Source organism: Musa acuminata, chromosome BXJ1-8 (genome assembly GCF_036884655.1).
Source record: "Musa acuminata AAA Group cultivar baxijiao chromosome BXJ1-8, Cavendish_Baxijiao_AAA, whole genome shotgun sequence".
Lineage (NCBI taxonomy): Eukaryota > Viridiplantae > Streptophyta > Magnoliopsida > Zingiberales > Musaceae > Musa > Musa acuminata.
Genome location: NC_088334.1, coordinates 50,214,794 through 50,238,326, shown reverse-complemented (window position 1 = coordinate 50,238,326; position 23,533 = coordinate 50,214,794). Strand labels below are relative to the sequence as shown.

The 23,533-nt window shown below is 33.3% G+C and overlaps 1 protein-coding gene across 2 annotated transcripts; it reads left to right on the top strand.

Moving 5' to 3' along the window:
* Positions 1–7,598: 7,598 nt before the first annotated feature.
* LOC135588606 (anaphase-promoting complex subunit 6-like) lies at positions 7,599–22,534 on the top strand. 2 transcript variants are annotated; one of them, XM_065080810.1, is made up of 16 exons: positions 7,599–7,927; positions 9,613–9,747; positions 9,834–9,907; positions 10,934–10,973; positions 12,836–12,881; positions 14,035–14,114; positions 14,190–14,371; positions 14,452–14,577; positions 14,899–14,973; positions 15,878–16,003; positions 16,706–16,775; positions 18,621–18,703; positions 19,088–19,201; positions 20,846–20,945; positions 21,585–21,620; positions 22,162–22,534. In XM_065080810.1, exons 1-16 carry the CDS (start codon positions 7,682–7,684, stop codon positions 22,252–22,254), a joined length of 1,626 nt encoding a protein of 541 aa, XP_064936882.1. In that variant the 5' UTR covers positions 7,599–7,681; the 3' UTR covers positions 22,255–22,534. The 2 variants fall into 2 exon arrangements, with proteins under 2 accessions (XP_064936882.1, XP_064936883.1); XM_065080811.1 differs by lacking the exon at positions 19,088–19,201.
* Positions 22,535–23,533: the final 999 nt, after the last annotated feature.

Here is a 23,533-nt window from a genome sequence, read left to right as displayed (position 1 = left end):
GCTTTGAATTCAATGACATTGGGGTTGCAGGTTCTTCTCTCATATGCCAATTGTGCATCACATGTTTCCTTTACTTTATGGACATCCAATTAAAATCCTTCTCTTCATCCATATACCTATAAAGATGCCATTACATGCTGTGGTTCATGTCAAATGCTTTCAGATTAAACATGGTCCCTTAGTGTAGCAGCTATACTCACTTAGTTCTATCAAAGCCTATTAGGGACAATAATTACCAGTATATTCTTAGGATTAGTAGCATGATGTGTATAATGATACACATCAGCATATGATACCCACATGAAATTATCATGCCTAGTTCTTATAATTGTGGATCAATAGATGCTGCAACCAAATAGGTTCTCTGAGGAATTGACATGCAAAAAACTGCTCCAAGAAATAAAGTAGAAAAGAGAGGAATATGGGGAACTCTCATTGTCACCTTATTCATGTCAAGCTGCAAAGTTAAGACACACCATCTTAGCATTCACATTCGAAGGGGAACTTTCATTGTCTCAGGAAAAGAGAGAGAGAGAGAGAGAGTATAAGAAAGATGAAGTATAGGCCTCTTATATTTCATACAGGCACATCAATCAATTGAAGCAAGGAATCATATGGAACCCAAAACATTTGCTGGCCTTTGCATGGCATGATGATATGTTAGGCTTTCTAGTTTTTCCCCCTTCATGTTTCACACCAACCCCTCCTGAACGAAAGTGTATGAGACTTTCTGCAGGAAATTGTCAAGGAAAATGTAATTACATAATTCACATAAAAGATTAGTATTTTTTTATATAAAATATAGAGTTGAGCTAAACCCTACTCCAAGATTTAGGTTTAGGACCTATCAACTTAGAATTTACCACAAGGTTTTGAAACCAAGATCAGCTTCGTCGAACATCATTTACGGTGCTCGAAAAGCTTAGAAAATCAATTTTTTGTATAATCGAAACATATTCACATAAGCATCAAAGAAATACAAAAATCAACTGTGGAAATAACATTTTCGCAAGTTAATATGACCAAAAATCATTTCAATCAGTGATTCAAAAACCATCCATCATGTTCTAAACATTACGGATGTCGTGTCTTCTATTGTTCTAATGCTTCTTTGTGGTCGGTCAATTCAGAATTTGCTTTATACCATCATATGCATGCCTTTTGACTATCACAAATCATGATCAATTAATCTTATCTTGGTTTTGAAACCCCACAATTGATTCGAGTTAATAATTGATATCAAGACCCAAATCATTCCATTTCTCTCTCACTCGCTTATGTATGTGTAATGCTTAGGAAATTTGTATATTAGGAATTAGTTAACAAGCAATATATTACTTTTTTTTGTGAGGTACATTAGATGATGTTATGTTCCGATAAGGAGAAGATGTTTGATTATATAGCATGTTGGTCAATATTGACTGATGATAATTGGGTAGTAAATGCTACTTCAAATCACATTGTTGAATTGAATCTGAGTAGGAGAAATATTAAGAAAACCCATTAAGTATTTTATAGCTATGAATGTGAAAATTGGACCTCAAAACTTCCTTTTCCCCTCTCTGTCTTCTTCTTTCTTCTTAATAGCAAGTTTGACTCTGCAACAGTTTATGCATTATCTCTCTCTCTCTCTCTCTCTCTCTCTCTCTCTCTCTCTCTCTTTCTTTCTTTATATATATATATATATATATATATATATATATATATATATATATATATATATATATATATATATATATATATATATATATATACACACACACACACACACAAAGATTGACAAAGATGTGCAGAACTTGCAACGCCCATTGAAGGAAGCTTTATTTATGAATCTGTATATCATAGCAATATTATATTGTTATGTTTTTAGCAATGTTGCTACTTACATCAACCTATAGTGCAGTACTATTATACATGCCATGTATAGTTGACTAAATCTAATGATAGGAGTTGAATGAAGTTGCACTATCACATTCAAAATCAATTATACACATTACTTGGATGAGAAATTAGCATAGTGAAATATGATTTGATATTTAGACATAATAATTTATTTATTTTATTATTTATTATATTAATTTATAAACTGAACTTATATAAGGAATCTACCACCACACCCACCATCATTAGCCTGACACATTCGGCTACTTATCAGCTCATGAGTTAAATAGGTTATACCAATATTTTAGATGTAAAAATATATTTGATGAGATTTTTAATTCTCAATCTTAGTAAGTAAGTCCGATACACCATTTTTAGACTAGTATTTAAGGTATAAAAAATATATGAATACTGATAAAATTATTGGATCTATTTTTCTAATGTGTTTTTTAACCAATTCTGTGATGATGGAGGTGGATTTTAGCAAGCACAAGAACAAGTCTCATGGTAATGTAAGAGAGGCACATGTTACTAATCCCTACAGTACATGTTACTATTCCTGTCATCTCTAAACAATAACATGAAAGAGAAAGTTGGACTCCAGCTTTTGCAGACACCAAATGGTGCAATCCAATAGTTCTTTTGGTACTCAAGGTCCAAGATTTTCTTTTATTTTTTTACTATAAATTAAATAAATGTTGACTCCCTTCTTTAATTTGTTTTGCAAGTTATGAATTAAACTTCTACAGATTACACTAATATATTTTTCTAACTTGTTTATGTGTGACAAATTAAACCTCTAAGTAAGTGATTAACCCTTGTTATCTCCAAACATGTAAGAAGATCTTAGTTAGATTAACTCAAATGTGGTATTAGATATCTTCTACTAATGTATGTTTCACATGTTAAGTTTGAGTGATCCTTCTAATTTACATGGGAAGAGAAGTGTTAGATATTCTTACTAAAAGGCTTTAGTTACATTTAAGATCTCATTTATTTGGGTAAAAAAATAGCTGCAATCAAATGATTTGTTTAACAAAAAAATTATCAAATGGACTTTGTTCCCAAAAGTCAGAGAGTAGGAACAGCATGTGGTCCATGCATTTGACAATGGAGTGATCTCCCTTGGTAGAGTGGGGAAGGAACCCCACAATTGCAGCACCCTTTTGTTGCTTTAGGTTAAGGTCCACATGGACTTACCCAAGCAGCTAAAAAAGGCTAGGTAGAACTCACCCTTTATGTCATCTTTGCTTCTCACCCCACATGCAAAAAAGTTTTGCTGTTGCTTGATACTTGGAGAAGAGGGGAGAGAGAGAGAGAGAGAGAGAGAGATATGACATTATTGACACTTTTGCTCATGGAGACCAAGTCCAACCATGGATGAGAGAGAGAGAGAGAGATAAAGATGGTGTGATTTGGAAGTAAGGAATGTGAGAGATGGATGATTGGAGAATAATATCCAGGGTGAAGCAGCTGCATCAACATAAGGCAGGCACTAAAAATAAAAGAAGAAATCATCCTGCAGATGTAAATTTAGCGAGGGAGAAGTAGGTCTTCAAGTTCTAAGAATCATCAGGAGAATGCAACTTTGCAGACAGTCTGCATGCCCATGCACTCCACGTAGATCACAATAATATATCTTCTACTATACTTTTCTCTAATTGTCATTAAAAATTCATATATTATTATGCTATTAATTGGGTCATGTAGATCATATATTTATTATAACATCCACATAAATCGAAGAGAGCATATTTTTACCCATCAACCTGCATCGATCCTCTCACCTCCCTCAAAAATAATTGGGTCTTGATGACACACATCATTAATCAAGAGTCCACTACTGACAAGACAGCAGCCATTCCTATCCCATAAATGAGTCATGTCTACCACTGTTTAGGTACGAACACATTGTTTCATGTCAAGGACATGACGTTCATGAGCCGTATCGAATCAGCTGCTGTGTCCTCGACACTGTGATGGTGGAAAAGTATGATCTGAGATCTGCATCTTCGCTTGAGAGGGAATCCAAGCATTCGCTTCTCACTGTTTTCAGAACATTAATGAAGAACATGTTGACCTAAAATTGACTTCCATTCTTTGTTTTCTTGAATCGTTGTAGTTCCTATCTCTCTTTTTGTGGTGCAACTCAACCTGCATTGGAACCATTAAAGGATGACAACGTAGGATATACATGCTTGGGATTTACTTTCTATGGCTAATATTGCAAGAATTTTCCTATAGAATTCATACTTTTTTTTTTCCTGGTATATGCAGGATTAAGTTGATGTTCTATATGAAATTATACCTTGTGATGATGGCAAAAGCATCGAAAAGTAAGGATATAAACATTTTCTTCACATTTTTCTGCAATTAATCCATATGAGGAGTATGATCGATATTGTATTTAGTCATCCATAGAGAGGTAGATAATTTTAAAACTCTGGATGAAAAAATCATGAGTTAGCGATAGTTTAGTTGAAATATGATTGATATATTTTAAATGACTAGTTTAGTCAACTTGACTAAGCCCTCTTCTTTTGAAAGCCCATCTTGTTGAAGCCTGCTCATATCAAGCCTTGTCTTCTCCCATATAGAGAGAGAGAGAGAGAGAGAGTGTGTGTGTGTGTGTGTGTGTTTTGTCATAATGAATTTTGGATGTATTTCTGGATGAGATAAGCCATTTTCTTCCAATTAAATGAGAAATAAAAAAATTTAAATATTATTCTATATATTTTTGTATAATATATATATATATATATTTAAAAAATTAGCTCGATTATCAATATCAAATTAAAAAATATGTTTTAAAACCTACTAAATAAAGTCCCAAGAATAAATCCAAATGATCCTAATCACAATCCTCCCTTGATTTTTACGGTTGGATTGCTTTCATAAGTTGTGTCGAATGTCATATACTTATTCGTGCAATATGATAGTGTTGCTTCCATGTGCAACGCCTTCTATTATCGAGGGAGAGGATCATAGCTTTTTCTACTACTAACGGATACATTTGAAACTTCCTTTGCCATCGACAGATATATTTAAAGCTTCCTTTGCCTACGATGTTGCTTTTGCCATCGTTCGAAGCTTTCTTTACCATTGTTGCTACTGTCCTTAGCATCCTCCACTACCACTATTATCGTTTAAAGCTTCCTCTACCATTGTTGTCATCATTTGTAACTTCCTCCACCGTCATTATTGTCATTTGAAAATTCTTTCATTATTATTGCCCTCTACTTACTTTTCGCCATCAGTGACTCTTTTCTCTTCTCAACTACTATTAATAGTATATTATTAACTATTGTCATCATATAATAGTCTCTATTTAGATTTTTAGCACTGCTAATATCTATTTATGTAGAACTATCATTATGATTTCATGATTAATGATAAGTGTGCAAAGCAATTAAAGGATTAAAAAAAAAGATCTTACTTAAAAAAATAATTACCTGAATGATTTTAATATAATTACTTTGCCTCTTCTATGATAAGACTATAAGAGGTGATATTTTTTTTATGCAAAGCAGCATCAAATTGGGAACTTCCACTTAATGCAAAAGAAGAGTTAGTAGCTTATATGATTGAAAAAAATATAAAGAAATGAATCTTATATGATTTTACTTAAGGATAATATTCAACACATTAGAGATGATGAAGAACAAGATCATCTAGAAAGTGTAAATGCCAACAGAAAAGGAATATAGGAGAGAAAAGAAAAAAAAATCATAATTATTGAGAATAGTAAAAGGGAATCGATTGACATATATATGTATCAAGGATCATAAAAGTAATAAGGTCAAGCAGGAGTAAAATTAAGATAAACAAATATAAGTGATACTTGTAATAAAAAAATAAGGAAAAGAATGATTCAACACATTGTTCGCTTTTTTTATCATGCTTGCCTTCCTCTTAGTACTTATCATTTGGATAATTTTAAAGAAATGACTGAAGATATTGGAAGATATAGTGGATGATTAAAACCTCAATGTTATTATGAGTTACGAGTTCCATTATTGAAAAAAAGTTAGATTATACAGACTTATTAATAGACTACAAAAAATCATGGGTAAAGCATAGTTGCTCTATTATATCATATGCTTGGATTGATAGAAAATATAAGAGTATAATTAATTTTATGATCAATTATTCTTTAGGTACGATATTTGTGAAGTAAATAGATGCATCATTTTTTATGAAATTTGTAGAAAAGATGAATGAGTTGCTTGACGAATTTATGAACAAAATATCATATAAGTTATAACCAATGATAGAATTAATTATGTGCTAGTAAGATTTATCTTTTAAGTTTTAAAATTTTTATTATTATTTTATATCTCTAATTTGAATAGAAAAAACTATTTGACTATTATATCTTATCAAATTTATTATTTTTATCTTATATAAATTACTTAAGCAAAAAGATAACACTTATATTAGATTTTATGTGTGACATATTATATTGATTTAATGTTAAAGAATATTAGAAATATTTTTTGATACAAGGAAAACTTTAAAATGAGTAATCTTTATTATTATATTTCTCTATAATTATAATAGGATTTTAAATATAATAAAAAATCATAAATAATAAAAAATTAGTAAACTATAGTGTCACGTGATTTGTCACTTTCTTCTTGATATTACCATCGAAAAAAATATAACATAAGAAGAAATGAGTGAAAGGCAAATAAAAAAAAAGGACAAAAGGAATGATGATATAATTTTAATACTATCATTTTATAATCTTATAGTTTATACATTAAAAGAAATAGATCTTCTTATTCGAATCTTTTAATTAGTAAATAATAAAAATAAGTTAAGATATATTTATGAAGTTATAGATAGAAAAAATATCTATAAAAAGAAGCCTACAGTGAAAAAATGAAAAAATATATAAAAATATATTTATATTCATTAATGAAAGATAAAATTATCATTTTTATTGTTCATTATACACAGTAGAATATTTTTATTGAGTTGGATGCCGAAGTTTCATTTACCTCACCTCGGGATGCCAATGAGTTTCATTTGCAACTTGTGAAATCTCACCCAAAGTATCCGTCCCTCTTGAATCTCTCAAAAGACAAAGTGAAAAGATGCTTGTATATTGAGATGAATGGTACTGACTGATGTACTCCAAATTTGAAGCCCTATAATGTATTGGAAATTAGGAACAAGATGGATATTGTCATCAATAATCAATTATGATGACCATCTAGTTAGTTGGTTCCATGCTTTTCTACAAATTTGTCTTCTTTTTAAAAAAGTAAATTGGATAAGCTCATAATCTCACATTATCTACCACTTATTAATGTAACTATTTGTATCCATATTGATGATGATAATTAGTGTTGAACAAAACAATCAATTTTTTAAAACCATGACAGTGTCACAAGTTTTTTTTTCTTATTCTTTTTTTACACTGCGTAATTGAATTAAAATCTACAAAATGGAATTATTAAAGAGTAATTATATCTTTTTTAATATATCTATTGAATTTGTGGAATTCTAATTTGTGGACAAGAATAGAGTTTATACTAATTTAGCCGATCCTCTTTTCAAAGAAGGACCGTTATAATGTTCGATAACATACCCGTTATTAACAAGCAATATAACAGCTTCATTTAAACCGCCATAATGGGCGTTATAACCAATATGTCGGACTTTATTTATGAAAACGCTCAGACTATAAAGCCCTAAAGAAACCCAAATAGGTCAGTCCGTCGCACCGCATTCCACTGTTTCCCTCTCATTTCGATTTGGAATTTGGTAGGGAGAAGAGACGAGTGGGAGAGAGATGAGGGAGGAGGCGGTAGAGACGCTGCGAGGGGTGGTGCGCGACTGCGTGAGCAAGCACCTCTACTCGTCGGCCATATTCTTCGCCGACAAGGTGGTGGCAGCCACCGGTGACCCCGCCGACATCTACATGCAGGCTCAGGCCCTCTTCCTTGGCCGCCAGTACCGCCGCGCCCTCCACCTCCTTAATTCCTCCCAGATCGTTCTCCGTGACCTCCGCTTCCGTTACCTCGCCGCCAAATGCCTGGTACAACCTCCATAACGTCATTGCCCTTAAGCGATCGTCATATATTTTCTGAGACATTTTGTCGAACGACTTTAGTTTCAGAGGGCTTATTCGTTTTTGCTTGGACTTTTATATTGCGTGTAGATTTATTTGATCTCGTGGCACAATGGTGTCAGCTGGCAACTTTCTTGGTAAATGTTTGTCATTACCTTTTCCAGTTGTGGCTGACTGTGTAAGCGCATGATCGATTATTGGAGGAATGTAAGCTTGTTATTACCATGTTCGTATCCAATGATGTGGCATTTATGTAATCAGGTTTTCTTATAGAAGGATGTGCAAGGTCCAGTGAGTGCTGGAATTTATCAAGTTAAATGGTATATGTCAACCATTTTAGGATGTTAAATAGGATGCGCTAAATATATCTCATGCCACATCTGGAACCTAGATTTTTTAGAAGGAATGCACTAGGTCTTGTGAATGCTAGAATTTAGATTGTTCAAAATATGGATTAAAGTATATAATGTGCCACATTGGATGTTTCTTTTAAACATACACAAGGTGAAAATTGAGAATACAAATTATTCTCCATTTTCCTTTTTTTAAATCCTGGGATTCCACGGGGAGCATGATAATCTTTTTCCTTTCTACCTATTTATCCTTATACCTCTTGGTCTTATAAATCATATTCAGAATAAATTAGTTACTGAAAGACTACAAAGTATTATGTATCTTCTAGACATTTGTAAGGACAGTTGTCCATTGTCAATGGTGATATTGGATAGCTATAAAATCACATGCAGAAATTAGTGTTACTGAGATCATGATACGGTTTATTGAAACCTGTTGAATTGGTTGGTATAACCCAAAGAAATATTAGGAAATCATCGGTGTGGTTGACATATTTCCATGATATTTTCACCCTGGTGCATAGTAGAAAGTATGTGATTGGTATCTCAGTAAATTGCAGACTGTGATGGCAATGAGAATGTGGAAATGGTTATGTGGGGTATTTATAAGATAGAAAAGAAATATTTTTGTTTGTTAACAACCAGGGATCACTTCAATTGAGAGTGAAATGAAAACCGTGCTATAAAAATGTGGCATGGACTTATCCAAAGAAGACTTATTAATGGAATGAACGGTCAAGGTAAGTTTATAAAGTTTGTAGGGGAAAGAAGTAGAAGAAAACCTAATAAAATTTATCAGCAACAATTAAAAGATATTTGATGCCTCTTAGTTTGATTAACAACATTGTTGTTAAAAGAGCTCAATCGTGAAAAATGATCCATGTAGCTTGGCTCCACATATATGGAAAGATCCATATAACATGAAATATTTGGTTTCCAACAGCCACATCCGTGCAATTAATGGTTAATATGATCTATGTTGAGACCATAATTCATATAATGACTTTAAGATATCCTTTTAGAATATTCTGCAGGCTAATTTGTTGCCAAGTTAATATGTTTGATTATGTTCATGACCAAATTGTGACATGCAAAAACTTGTCTATGGTTTACTAGTTACTTGTTTCCCTGTTTTATCAGAATTCTTCTTCCCTGTAGTATCTTAATTGTATATAATTTAATTGAGTCTGCTATTTTGTACTGATTGATGCATTTGAGTGCATTTTTTTACCAATTGATGCATTTAATGCTTGTTTCATGCTTAATTCTATTCTTTGCTTTCAATTTATTTTCACTCAGGAAGAGCTAAAAGAATGGCATCAATGTCTGGCAATGCTTGGTGATGCTAAAGTTGATGAGCATGGAAATGTTCTCTCACAAAATGATGGGACTGCAATGTACTTGGATAAGGATACTGAAGATCATGAAATTAATGTAACATATCTGATGAACTGTGACTTTCCTTTCTTGTAACTAGCTTCTTCATGATGCCTAATTTAAGTATTCTTTTCTGTCACCAGATTACTTCAGCAATTTGTTTTTTACGTGGCAAGGCATATGAGGCTTTGGAAAATCGTGCTCAAGCCAGACAATGGTGAACTTTTATTGTTTTAATTATAATTTGCAACTCTTGATATTGTTTTATGTATATGGCTGTTGGGTTTTCCAAGTTACTGATGTTTGAATTAAATGATGCAAAGAATGAAAGAACAGAAAAGGAGTATTCAAAGAGTAAAATTATCTCGTAATGACACTTCATTTAGCCTGACATAGGGCAATAAGGACATTGAGCTGGAAATGTTTGATTTAAGTCATATGTTGATCAATTTTTCCAAAATCAAATTTTCTAAAATAAAGAAGTCAGTATTTTTGATACAATATTTTGGTGTCATATCTTATTAATACAAAAGGTCATGCATAGACCTTTAAGAATTAGAGTAAGGTCTTTCAAGAATGGAGGAACTATGACTAAAATTTTGTTAATTTACCAACCTATATGTGCTTATAATGGCACTCTAATTTTTATCTCTCTCTTTGTGAAGTTAAGAGAACTCTTAGACATGTGGGAACCCAAGGACCGATTTTCAAGGCATCATGCTTGCACTGTATGCCAATCGACAATTGGAATAACACATGCTGTCCTAAGAATCTGGTTATGTTGCCAGGTTTCTCAACTCAACGGTTTAGGCCATTACCTGGGTGAGATGAGTGAAGTGGAACAGGTTGTTATCTCTTCAAGATGAGTGAAGCTGGAAACAAGAATTCATGTATGCATACTTCAACAAGATATCTTTCAAATATGTATTTATCATTCTATATTTCTAATTCCTACTTCAGTTAACTCTTTTGTGGTGTTTCTTTATCTTGTCATTTACTAAACAATCTCCCTGTGCATTTCAACGGTTAGTTTTTCTACATTATTTGTTCATATACAAGATAAACATTGTGTGAATCACTTTAGAAGTTTTATTTGATTTACTTTTAAGTAACTGTTTGCAATTTTTAACCTGCCTTTGCATTTACTAGTTCTATCATGTGTTTTAGTTGTGGTTACCTCTTATTATTGTGACATTGCAAGTTATTCATATGCTTAACCTTTTCTTTGGTTAATGTGTTTAAGGTATAAAGCAGCTGTTAAAGCAGATGCATTATGTTATGAGGTAAGATAAATCTTTGCTTCTGATCCAAAAAATGTGTAACTAATACCTAGGTTTGAGATTGTTTTATTTGTATATAACAAGGATAAAAACTCGAGGCACACCACAGAAATTTAAAACAATTTAAAGTATTTCTTGAGTGGTTCCCTGATTCAATGTGAGGAACCACTGCTGATGGCTCGTTAGTTGAAATTAACCTGAAACATGCATTTAGAATGACAAATGTAGGCTGGTGTTCTTTACTTGCTTTGACTACCAAATAGGTGATCACAATTCTCACCTTCAAATTTTTTGTTTACATTATCTCATACTTTAAAATTCATTTCCCAAGTTAGGGCATATCACTTTCTCTTACGAGACACATGGAACAATTTTCAGCCTTAAAAGTTCTAGTTATACTTCAATCTGAGTAAATATTACAAATCATTGAGACTCTTGACCTGATGAAAGAGGACCAGTTGCTCCTTCCATTCCTTTGAATCGGGGTCCGACAAGGATGTCATCCCAAGGCAACTTGGATAACATCATAAAACATCAGATAGTTCAACCAATAGTCAGTTCTTACCATTAGAAAAATGGCATGCCTTTATTGAGAAGTCTGATAAGAAAAATTTTTAGCTCATCATTTGTTCTGACAGTTACTTTCAGGTAGTGTGGAAGTGCATTGACATAGCAGTTAGATTGCATAAGGTACTTTTTGTATTTAGGAAGATTTCTATAGTTGTATTACAAAGTAATTATACGAGGAAATTAGTATTAATTTAAAGTGAAAGAGTCTTCCTTCTAAGAATCTAGGCTCTTGGAAGTTCACAATTTAAGAACCATCATGAAGGCAAGTATTTGACAATCTGTTATAGATTTGCACCAGCCAATAAAGAAGGGAAAAGCTAATATATCAGGCAAAATTGGAGAAATTGAACATTTTGTAGGCTGATTGATAGGCTGAATACAGATTTTTTTTAAGTGGTTAATGTTATTACTTCATCCTTCATAAATCAAATTACTATCATGGTTCCTCTATCATTCTTTACCAAAAGCATGCTGTTCTAATTTCTAAATTACTTGTTAGTTAAGAGGTTAAAAATTCAGAGATGCTTCCAAAAAATAATGCTTCCAGACACCATTACTCATTGATTTTTCATGTAGAATATGAACTTGAATTTCCTGATAAGATTTCATAATCTTGACAATTTCTTTTGATTCTCAACCTAGTCATTTCCATCACCATTTCTTCATGTAACCTCATATTGCTACTTCTCTTTTCTTAATAAAATGGCTGAATAAATGTTTCTTGGTTAATTTAGGTTGGTACTTAGTGTTTGTGATTGTTATGCACTGCAAGATCAGCAAGCTCATGCTTTTATGCAAATGACGAGAATTAAATGTTACAAATAATGAATGCATGTTTTTGTTAACTACCAGGAAAAGAAAACCAATTTACAACTGACTTTATGTAGGGTACCTTTGGATTCTTTGCAATGATAACATCCTGGTTTTGGTCTGTGGAGAATGTTATAATGTATAATTAATTTTCCCAATGACTTGATCAATTGATTGCAAATCTCATGCAGTTTTGGTAGAACATACCAATGAACCATTTTTATTGAATACGATATCATGGACATAAACTAAAATTTCAATGAATCCTTATATGTTTTGGATTCTAGACTTCTTAATTCTGCTTAACATGTGAGATCTGTGGCATTATTGTTTCGACAAATAAATCTTTGCCACCAAATGGTGTACTTTGAAATTTTGATTTACAGTTTTCTATATTGTTACTGTGGATTGTATATGCTACATCATTAAAGAAAGCTGTATTGTTTATTTTGTCTTATACTGCATATTTTGCCATGTGCTATCAGGCTTTGGAATGTCTGGTTGACAATTACATGCTCACGTGTGAGGAGGGTAAGGTTACAAAATTGATAGATACAAGTTACTTGAAGCTTTGGTTAACAAATCATATGAGCACTGATATCATTATTGTGAACCAACTCTAAAATTAATTCTTAAAAAAATATGTGTATAATTAGTGTTGCTTGCTGGTTGCTTTGTTTCTATCTGAATAAGAGAATGGACTTATGCACAACGTTTAAGATAATTTTACTTGGAATCTTGGATGTGCATGATCCCAGAGTATTTGGTATGGACTATTTATGTACCTAAAACCCAGCTGGGTTTTTAATTGGATATTAGTTATACATAAATTTTCATGAATCTTCTTAAGTGTTTCTTAATTATTTTTTTGTGCATATGTGACTTAGAATGCCACCATAGTGAATCAAATAGACCAAAATTTGATGACATAGGTTTTAAGCACATCAATGCTCAGAGGTGATTTAAATTTTTTCCACTATTCATTTTTCAGTAAACTTTAATTTCATTAAAAGGATAACAGATTGTAGTGTGATACCAAATTATTTGGGTCTAACGTTTGGCTTAATGCTGCTATTTGAACTTTTGTTATTACTATATTAAAGGAGCATATGGTTTTAATAAAATTACATTATAGTATCATGTATGAAACACATCTAGAGTGCAAAATTGAGTTCACAACATTTGTGTCCTTGTACTTTCTTGAACTTTTTTGAATGTTCCAAGGCATGCTTCACATCTTTCTTGAATTATTCTAAAGGTTCTTCTGTTTCTGTGAACACATTGACAAACAGTTATAGGAGTCTATCTGGTGAAAATTTGTTTTTGGATGATATTTGTTATGGAGACTTGACAACCTAAAAGTATGTTACTTTTTCTATCTGATAGTACCTTTGGTAAAAGATAACCTGTTGGATCATACGGTCTGTAAAATCTTCTGACAACACTCGAATTTTGCTAATTCTTTTATGACAAATTTAAAGAAGGGGCATATGCACAAATAAAAAGCCTTCTTAAATTTTTGTTTTCTATTCTTAGTGAACTGGTGTTCCAATATATATATCTTCTATCTGACCATCAGAAATTGTTCTGATTGATGTTTGTTTAGATATTTTCATTTGATGTAGATTTTTCAAATCTCAATTTTTCCTGAAAATTAGAAGTTTGAAACTTCAACACATTTCAGAATCAAGTCTATTATCATCTTTGCAATTTGGAAAAGATGATAAGTGGTTGTCATCATTCTACTCATGTCTTGTAAAGAAGGTAATGTCGTAAGCACTGTGTTAATATCTGGCATCAGAAAATATATGATTTTGACTGTTTCTTTTGATTTTGTAGCACGTCAAAGAACATGTTGTAGAAGCCAAGTTCAGAGATCTTGAAAGAGAGACTTCTGGTGTTGCATCTTTGAATTTATCTTTTAGCCAGACACTGAAAAACAACACCGACTTGTTGGCTCGTAGAGCTGAATACTATTACCAGAGTGGAGAGTATCAAAGATGTTTTGAACTTACTTCCATGTAAGAATTATGTTAAAGTTTTAACTAAATTTGACTAATATAGGTAGGCTTTATATAACTCCAATCTATGCTTCTTTCAGGGTTTTAGAAAGAGATCCTTTTCATTTGAAATGTACATTAGTTCATTTGGTGGCTTCGATGGAACTTGGCCGTTCCAATGATCTCTATCTTATGGCCTGCAATTTGGTGAAAGATCATCCTCAAAAGTTAGTATGCATTTTTTATTACATTATAAGATTCAAGGATTTTGATCAATCAAAAGGCTTAAGTTTTAAGGACAACTATGTAGCAAGTCGGTTTCTCTCATGAATTTAATTGAATAATAGTGTAGACATTGATAGGTATGAAATTACTTTATTTGTTCAGAAGAATATTTGAAATTGGTCTACTTATATTTGTATATACACTAGCTAATTCCTAATGTTGCTAGCTTGAGTCATATGCTGCAAGATATATTATTGTTGATTATGTTATTATGGACAGAGATGTCCACTATTTTGATCATGACAAATTCTTCTTCTTTTTAGAGCTCTCTCCTGGTTTTCTGTTGGATGCTACTACTTTTGTATCAAGAAGTATGATCAATCACGAAGATACTTTTGGTAATTGCTATGTCATTTCTAAATGTGTATCTTATTACTATTATGTATCTGGTGGCCATTTATTTTTGTTTGTTATGTTCAAGTTTCCTTTATCGACAGGTTTCATTGTTGATCACCTTTTATTAAGAAGACAGCATTGCTTTTCTGACTTTGGAATGATCTTAGATTTTGGAATAAATAGTTACTAGCCATTATGAGATGTAACACTGTCCTCTAAGCATGTTATTAAGTTATCCTGATGTTAATCCTATTGTTTTAGAAGGATGAAGGCTGATCCTCTTTTTGTGACACCTAAAGTATGTGTGGCTAGCATTTCTCTGTAATTAAAATTTTTTTGCACTTCTTTCTTATGATTCTTAAAACCTTTTACATATTCTTTGAGTTGAGATGATTGTAGACACTATATCTGTTGTTTTTAGCAGACCAGTTGTACTACAATGTAATAGAATTGAAAAGATAAGAAGACCAGTTGTACTACACTGTAATAGCAGACCAGTTGTACTATATCTGTTGTTTTTAGCAGACCAGTTGTACTACAATGTAATGCAATTGCATTATTGACTTTTTTTAGTTTTTGACATGAACTCAATTTATAAATCTTACATGTTCAAAAGGTATGCTTTTCTTCATGATGATCCTTCGTTATGTCTAATAGTTACCATAAGAGCATTGATTATCTGTGCCTTCAACTTGATTATTTCCATTTCATGTCACTATTGGCATGGTTAGAACTTCTAGGGTTTATCTTTTTGAAGTTTTTTACTGCAATGATTAATAAGATCATTTTTGTGTTGCATGCTTATGTTGCTTGTATTCATGTCCATACATTGCTTCGTTGGTTTATATGGTTTGACTTTTACATCCATCTATTAAAAGTGCAAATGCATCTCATGATCATGTGCAGCAAGGCTACAACTATAGATGGGTCGTTTCCACCTGCTTGGGTAGGTATTGGTAATGCTTATGCTGCTCAAAGTGAGGGTGATCAAGCAATGGCTGCGTTTCGTTCTGGAGCTCGCTTGTTTCCTGGGTAAATTAGATTATTGCTTTCTTCTATGCAGGCAAAGTTGGATTCCTGATAAGATCTAATTTGCCTAGAAACGTGTCATTTCGGTGAATAGAAAAGTTTCTTTTGTTCCTTCTGTATGCTAAATCTATTAGTTGTCAGGTTTTTGCTTCACACCGAGTGTATGTTTCTATTTATTGATGATCCCAATAGTAATTCCTTGACATAGGTATCGATTTTCAATTATTCCTCATTTTATTTCTTTGAAGGTCTATATGCTATACATCATAAATATCCTTTTCTGTGGCTTCCACCTAATGTTCTATTATGCATTTTGCCATTTTGTCTGTATTTTGGTGCAGAGATACTAATGCAATTGCTTATCTAAGGCTAAGATTCAAGAATGCAAAATTATCATGTTAATAATTTTCTCCATAAAAATCTAACCCTAAATTTGATATTATATATTGCATTTGTTTGTTGGGACATTTTGGCATCCTATCATTGTATATTGCATTTGTTTGATACATAAAACTCTAAAAATTATGGAACAGTTGCAATCGAATCTTTATATATGATATCCCAAACATAGGAGTTTTTATCTAACAGTTTCTACTTTGGCTACGAGCAATGGCAATAAATTCCTTTTGTCTTGTGCTTGCAGTTTCAGCCTTTTACATCTGGATTCATATTTAGAGTTTGAATCTTTTCTGAAACCTGATGCAGGTGTCATCTGCCAGCACTATATATTGGAATGGAATACATGCAAACACACAATTACAAACTTGCAGAACAGGTATGATGCTGCAGCTTTTGAAAATCTAAAAGATTTCTGATTTCATTTGCCATTTTTGGTTGTTTATTTTGTAGCTTCCTTTTTCCATGTTTTCATCTGTATATCTCTATTTATATATGTATATATATATTTTTATTGTTTTTCCTTATGCTCCGATGGGGACTTGGTGTTAAAGATTTCAGGTGGCTCACCACAGACGAAGACAAACACCCACATGAAGGTTGTGATGAAAATATTATAGATCACCTACTGATGTTGGCACTACTTGATAAATGATGGCTAAGGATTCCTTTTTGTCAATGGTGTTTTATTCATGAGGACTGTGTTTCTCACAATGGTTTTGGTGTAGGCAGCACTTTCAAAAGGTAGTCATCGTTGTGTTGCTAGGGGCCAGACCTCTATTAGCTTATCGTAGAATATGAGTGTAAGAAAAATTAGATTGTATTTACAACCTGAGACAGAAAACTATAAATTTAACCAACAATATAGTAAGTAGAACTAAACTATGAAAAAACCATCTAAACATGAACATGGCTAAAAGTTCTGAAGTTTCTGTCCCAATCAAGATGGGTGCCTAATCATCAAGGCAACCAACCCATTTAAAAGGCTATACAATACATATATAACTGCCCCTTTGGTCAGGTCTGTTTTTTTTTTTTTTTAAAGCATGTGTTTGCGGATTCTGTCTCTCTTTTCATGGATTGTAGATGTGTGACTCCTTGGGAGCTGCTCTCTGCACTGTAGTTCCAACTCCCACCATCACTGCTTTCTGCACTTGGCTGACCAGGACATCTTTCTTCTTCTTCTTCTTCCCAAGCCAGTAAAACGGTACCACAGTACATGCTGGCATGGACTGTACCCATATCAGCCCGACCATGGATCGATTGGGGTCTGTTACCCAAATTGAATTTCATGACTAGAAGAATTAATTCAATATCACCTAAGCTGCAACATCTATTATGCACTGAGGATTTCATTGAATATTAAATTGGGAAGTCATCTTATGGTTTCTTGGACATCTTGTGTTTCTTTATAGCGAAGAGCGTCTCAGTCTATAATGAAATATTAAACAAATAGTAAAGTGGGAAGCCCTTGTGTTTCAGTGTGAAAATTAAAGTTTGAAGTATGGTTGGTGAGGAAGATGAACCTTGAACTTTGTCCCACGGATACATTTTCAGAAAGGGTTTAAGTTCAGGCCAACTGTAATTGAAGAAGATGCTACAACAAGAGTTATGACATCACTTACAAGAAATGAGACTCAAGTTGTTTTAGGATTTTTGGACTTTAGTCTTGGGGATGATATACGAAATTATAGTTTGATAGTCATAGAACTTAAGTCCATAAAGATGTAACTCTGCATTTTGAGTTATACATGAATAGCTAGTTCTTGTTTATTTTCTTTTAAAAGCTTCGGAGTAATAATCATATGTTTGCTTGAAGTTCTTCCACTAAAAATGATTCTTAAGCGTAAATGCTTGCTGTAGCGTGTTTAAAGTAAGGTTCGCAATACCGTACCGTACCGGTATTTCGACCTGGGCTCGGTACCGGTATGGTACGATATATCGAGCGGTACACCCAGGTGTGCTGAGTACTGTAGCACCGACTGCACTGCTACAGTGCACTCGGACCGGTAACAGGCGGTCCACGTACCGACAACCCGTCGGACCGGTATGTACCGCCCGTACCGGGTGGTACGGTTCGGTACGGCAGACCCTGGTTTAAAGTAGCGGAGAACTTGTTTTATAATTGGATTGTAGTAGCTTTTAAACAAGAAATGATGTAATAGGTGGTTTTGACTTGTGTACAACATCGTTTATTGATGTTCTCAATGTGCTTTCTCTTCAGTTCTTTTTGCAGGCCAAAAAGATATGCCCTTCTGATCCACTTGTATATAATGAACTTGGAGTTGTTGCTTATCATATGAAGGAGTAAGAAAAATCATCCTCTCTATGTTCCGGTTTTTAGCACTGGTTCTTATTTTGCAATCAATTTATGCATCTTTACTTGTTATCAACCTACTAGCAGAGATATGTACTATTCTTAACATGATGGTGAAGAGTTTGTTCTAGTTTGCAATATCTGCCTAGGCTGTTCCTCAGCCATCCAAGTGTACACCCATTGCAACAGTCAAATATGGAAATTGAATTCACATTGTATATACCCATCCAAGCAATTTTTTTCGATGAACTATGAGCTGTTTTGCATGTTCATTACTACCTATTTTCCTTTGCTTTTTCAGCATATGGTGAATGTTAGTGTGCATAATGCTTTTGTACTTCTCTATCATAATCCAAATTATCTTCTTCTTGTAGATACCAGAAAGGTGTTCAGTGGTTTGAGATGACCCTAGATTGTGTTTCATCTTCATTAAGTGAAATGTGGGAACCTACTTTGGTAAACCTTGCACATGCATTACGAAAACTTAAGTACGTTCAGTTGTCAATCTACATAATTTCTGCTATGAATTTATTGTACCTTTAGGATTCAGCTACATTTTCTTGGTCTACTATAGTGTTTGTAGCATACATATGAACATTTCACACTTCAGATTGACTTGTGTAACATATCAAATTTTCTTTAAGCTATATTATCAGTAATCATTCCTCTTTTATGTTCGCATCTAGGCATGGCCCAAGTTAGACAACTTGATGTGGGTATATTAGTTGTTGTGCCAAATTGTTTACTATCTGCAACTAAACAGCTCATAATGGTGCTCTGAGATGCTCTAGCACCACGATCTCATTATGGTACATCTGGTATGAATATGCCGGAGTTTTCCATAGCATATGATGTAAGAAAACAGCTTAATTAGCTAAATTTGCATAGTTCAAGGTATAGCATTTCCTCTTAGTTGCAATTAGTTTCAGCAGAACTAGATTTGACAACTCCAATGACATCATCATATGTAAGACTAGGACTATTTACAACCCTGCACTTGTTCAACAGGAAGCAACCTGTGAAACAGAGTAAGACTTGCACAGGTTTAAAAAGAAGCAACCTGTAAAGGCAAATAATATTGATTTACCCATCTGTGACTTTCTGTTAGTATTCAGAAACAAGATGCTTTAAGATGCTGCATAATGTAATAGCACAATTGGAAGAGAAAAGTATTCATTACATGAGTCAATCAAGATGCTTTATATTTGCATCCATGTTCCTGTACTTAAATTTGATGTCAGGTTTCATGGTTCAATCTTGAGAGCTTAAGAGGTGTCAATTTCTTAAAGGCAAAGCAAGTTGCTTGAGATTTATAATTAGAGTAAATCCTGCCACATTTAGGAAGATTGACAAGTCGTAGTGTGATCCTATGTGAGTAATTCTACATCAGGTTAAATGAGTGTTAAGAGCTTAAGAAGTATGACATATAGAAAATTGCATTGGGTTTATAATCAAGTGCTAAATATGTGAAAAAGTGATCGTGAAACTACTTTCACAAAATAAACAAAAATTATGTCAGAGAAGTTTCCCTCTTAACATGCAGCAAAAGAAAAAAGGTTCTAATGAGACACTTATTCCAGTCAAAACCTTGTTGCCACTCTCAATAGAGAAAAAAAGGACCCTTATTTCCTTGAGTGGTGGAAAAACAATAGAAATTTAATACAGCAGTGGCTCCAATGTGTATGTCATCTCTTTAGAATGATTAAGGATATCTATAAATTGGAGGACTTCCTGGTCAAGGTTTTCCTGGTAATGGCTTGACTACCAGTGTCATGAAGTTTCTCAAGTATATCTTGCAATTTAAATCACGTGATAGAAATTCAGGTGTAGCTGTAAAGGCTAAAGCTTTTTAAAAGACTTTTGGTTCTTTTTATTCATTAATAGTTTGGCCCCAAAATTTGATCTGTATGCTTCTACAAATATTTCCTTATTTGCTGAGAACCAGTTAATTACACAATATATTCTTTTTAATGCATGGAGATATCTGTATGTTAATCTTGATGTACTTCTTTATTCTCTTCGAGTGGAGGACAAATATTAAGGATTTTGAAAGAAAAGGTGTAACTTCTGCAGAAAATAGATATATTATTTTTGTTATTGTGCACATTTAATATCAGGGAGAGTATTTTCAGGATGTTCCAGAAGGCTATTTCCTGTTATGAAAAGGCCCTGGCTGTTTCAACTCAAAATTTCAGTGCATTTGCTGGTCTGGCATATACATATCATCTGCAGGTATCTTCACAAGCTTATAGGCTGTCTATACCAAGGTCTCAAATATCTGCTGGGATATGTCCCAACCAGTATTTATCTCTCTGACTGAGGATTGATATTAGACTATATAGCTTGGAACCGATCCAGTTCATTTTTAAATTATTTTTTTAGTGACATCAGGTGGTAATATTGGTGTTGGTCTAACAAGGTGTCAAAGCTGGTGTTGGAGCATGAATTTAGGCCTGATTTTTTTTTTTTTTTCACTTCTTTTCATTGAATATTTTTTTTTTTTCGTTTCTCTGAGGTAACTTGAAGCGAAAGTTGTTACAAAAAGAACAGTAGCACTGCATGCACAATTTCTTCAACTATGATATATTCAGGTCCATGCTTTTGTTGATCTATGGAATTACATGTATGTTTAAGTGTCTATGCAGTAAATAAAGATTAGAAAGGAAAAAAATGAGAATAGAAAATTCAACAGTTTTGTCTTATTCTGCTTAGCTTCTTTTTGGAATGTCAACAGTCTTTATCATAATGACTAAAGAGACGGTGAAGATCAATCCCCTCTGACTTTTAGTTTCTTAGCTGCACTGTTTTTGCACATATTTAATAGCCTTTTTGGTATCAGTGTTTTATTAATTCCTGCTGTATTTTTAACAGGATAACTTTGATGCTGCAATAACCTACTACCACAAGGTGAGTTTTCGAGTAAATTGTGATTATAATTGACCTATAGATGTTTCATCAGATTTCCAGATACAACCACACTTGAAATTTATATGCATTAGAAAGATGTACTTATGGTGTAATTCATGTTATTGTCCAGCTTAAGTGATATACTGGATATGGATCATTCCAATCAAAAGCTGTAGTGCAACATCATAATAAATATCTGCAATTGAGTTTTGATTCCTTGATCTCTTCCTCGATAGCTGACCTGAAGGCTGAAGGCAACATTTTCTGCCTATATGCAGGATGCCATAGTCTGGCATCACTTCTTTCAGCCATGTACCATATATCAGACACCTGATATAGTTGTACATTTATTTTTAAAAAAATTACTCACTATTTTTACTCAAGCTATAAGGTGACTAGATTGGGAAGTCTTGCTTGGGAAACACTTAATTAATTTGTCAAACTTGTTTTCCATATTTTCCTATTCTAATTCGCACTCTGTTTGGTCCATATTTCATGCTTAAGCTACTTTTATAGAAATTATTACATTTTCATTGGACAGGCTCTTTGGCTGGACCCAAACGACCAATTCTGCACAGAGATGCTAACTCTTGCCCTCGAGGATGATTGCAGAGGTGTTGACCGGAGGAAATAACTTGTGGTATGTACTGATGGACGAAGCAGTGTTACTTTCCTGCTAATATTGTCATTATGTAATTGTGGGAGAACTTCCTAAATATTAGCTTAATATCGTGCATGGTCTGTTTTTAGTGTATAGGTTAGCTATTACAGACTTTCTTTTGTTGTTTTTGTTGGTTTTCTTTCCAGTTTTTCTGGGGCTTTGCATATATTTTCTGCTTTTTGTATTAGCAGAATATGTCCAATTTTGTATTGATATTGACATGCACACTAAATCATCATGGTTTTCATGGTAACGATGGATGCCCTTTGTATTCATAAGATTCATAAGATTTACGTCTGTTGAGCTATCTGCAAAGTAACAAAATAATTAAGAGCTTTATGGAGCTTCATCGTTGTGGAGCTCGTACTGTCAAGCTTGGATGGACCGAACCTTTTCTTTGATTTTTTTTTTTGTGGAAAACTTTGTCTTGAAAGTTAAATGTTCTGTAGCTGTTGGTTGTTCCAATGCAAGTATATTTTTCTTGAAAACCTTATTCTAGAACATAAATGCAAGCTATAGTTTAGAGTTTAGACAGTATTAAAATTTTATTCTGTTTAACTGTTGTCCAACATTTTTCTAGTCGAGTGTTTGATGGTTGCTTCTTTTATACTAGCTGCATATGAGCCCCAAGACACTTAGTTTACTGCCAAATCTGAATGATTTATGAAGCATTTATTACCTATGTTAACCATTAGCAGTATTAAGATCCATCACATACATATGTGAAAGCTACTCTCGCATATATGGGGAATATTTTATATGGGTGGACCTTTAATTATTGCGACCTGCCCTTGCTATTCCATATAATGCCGAATGTATTGTTGGCCTTTTCTTCTTCAACTTATAGATGTTGCTGCACCTAATGCCTTTTCCTTCCTCACTGCTTCATCTCGCTGATGGAAGAAGCCACCACTTCTCTTCTCCCTCTTTCCGTCGTCATTGTCTCTCCTCTTTCGTCTGGTTATGCCTAAAATCCCATCCTTGGAAACCCTATCCCTCCTCGTTTTCTCTCGCTCCCAAGCGATGCTGGGTTTGCCTCTTGCATTTCTTCCCCTGACCGGAAGGGGATTTAAACTGTCATAACTTTCTCTGGGATATGGACATGGATACAGATGAATTCTCTGCACTTTATCTTTTTAAGCATAATTTAAAATTAATTGAAAAACTTCGGGCATATGATTCTGCATTGGTGGCTTTTTATTGGTATGCTCAACTTGTACTCCATTTTCCTGATGAGTGCATATACTTTATA

Coding starts and splice junctions, on each gene's coding strand:
- LOC135588606 (XM_065080810.1), top strand. CDS start 7,682: ATGAGGGAGGAGGCGGTAGAGACGCTGCGAGGGGTGGTGCGCGACTGC. Junction 14,115..14,189: donor ACTCATGTCTTGTAAAGAAG/GTAATGTCGTAA, acceptor TTGATTTTGTAG/CACGTCAAAGAACATGTTGT. Junction 16,004..16,705: donor GGAGCTCGCTTGTTTCCTGG/GTAAATTAGATT, acceptor AACCTGATGCAG/GTGTCATCTGCCAGCACTAT.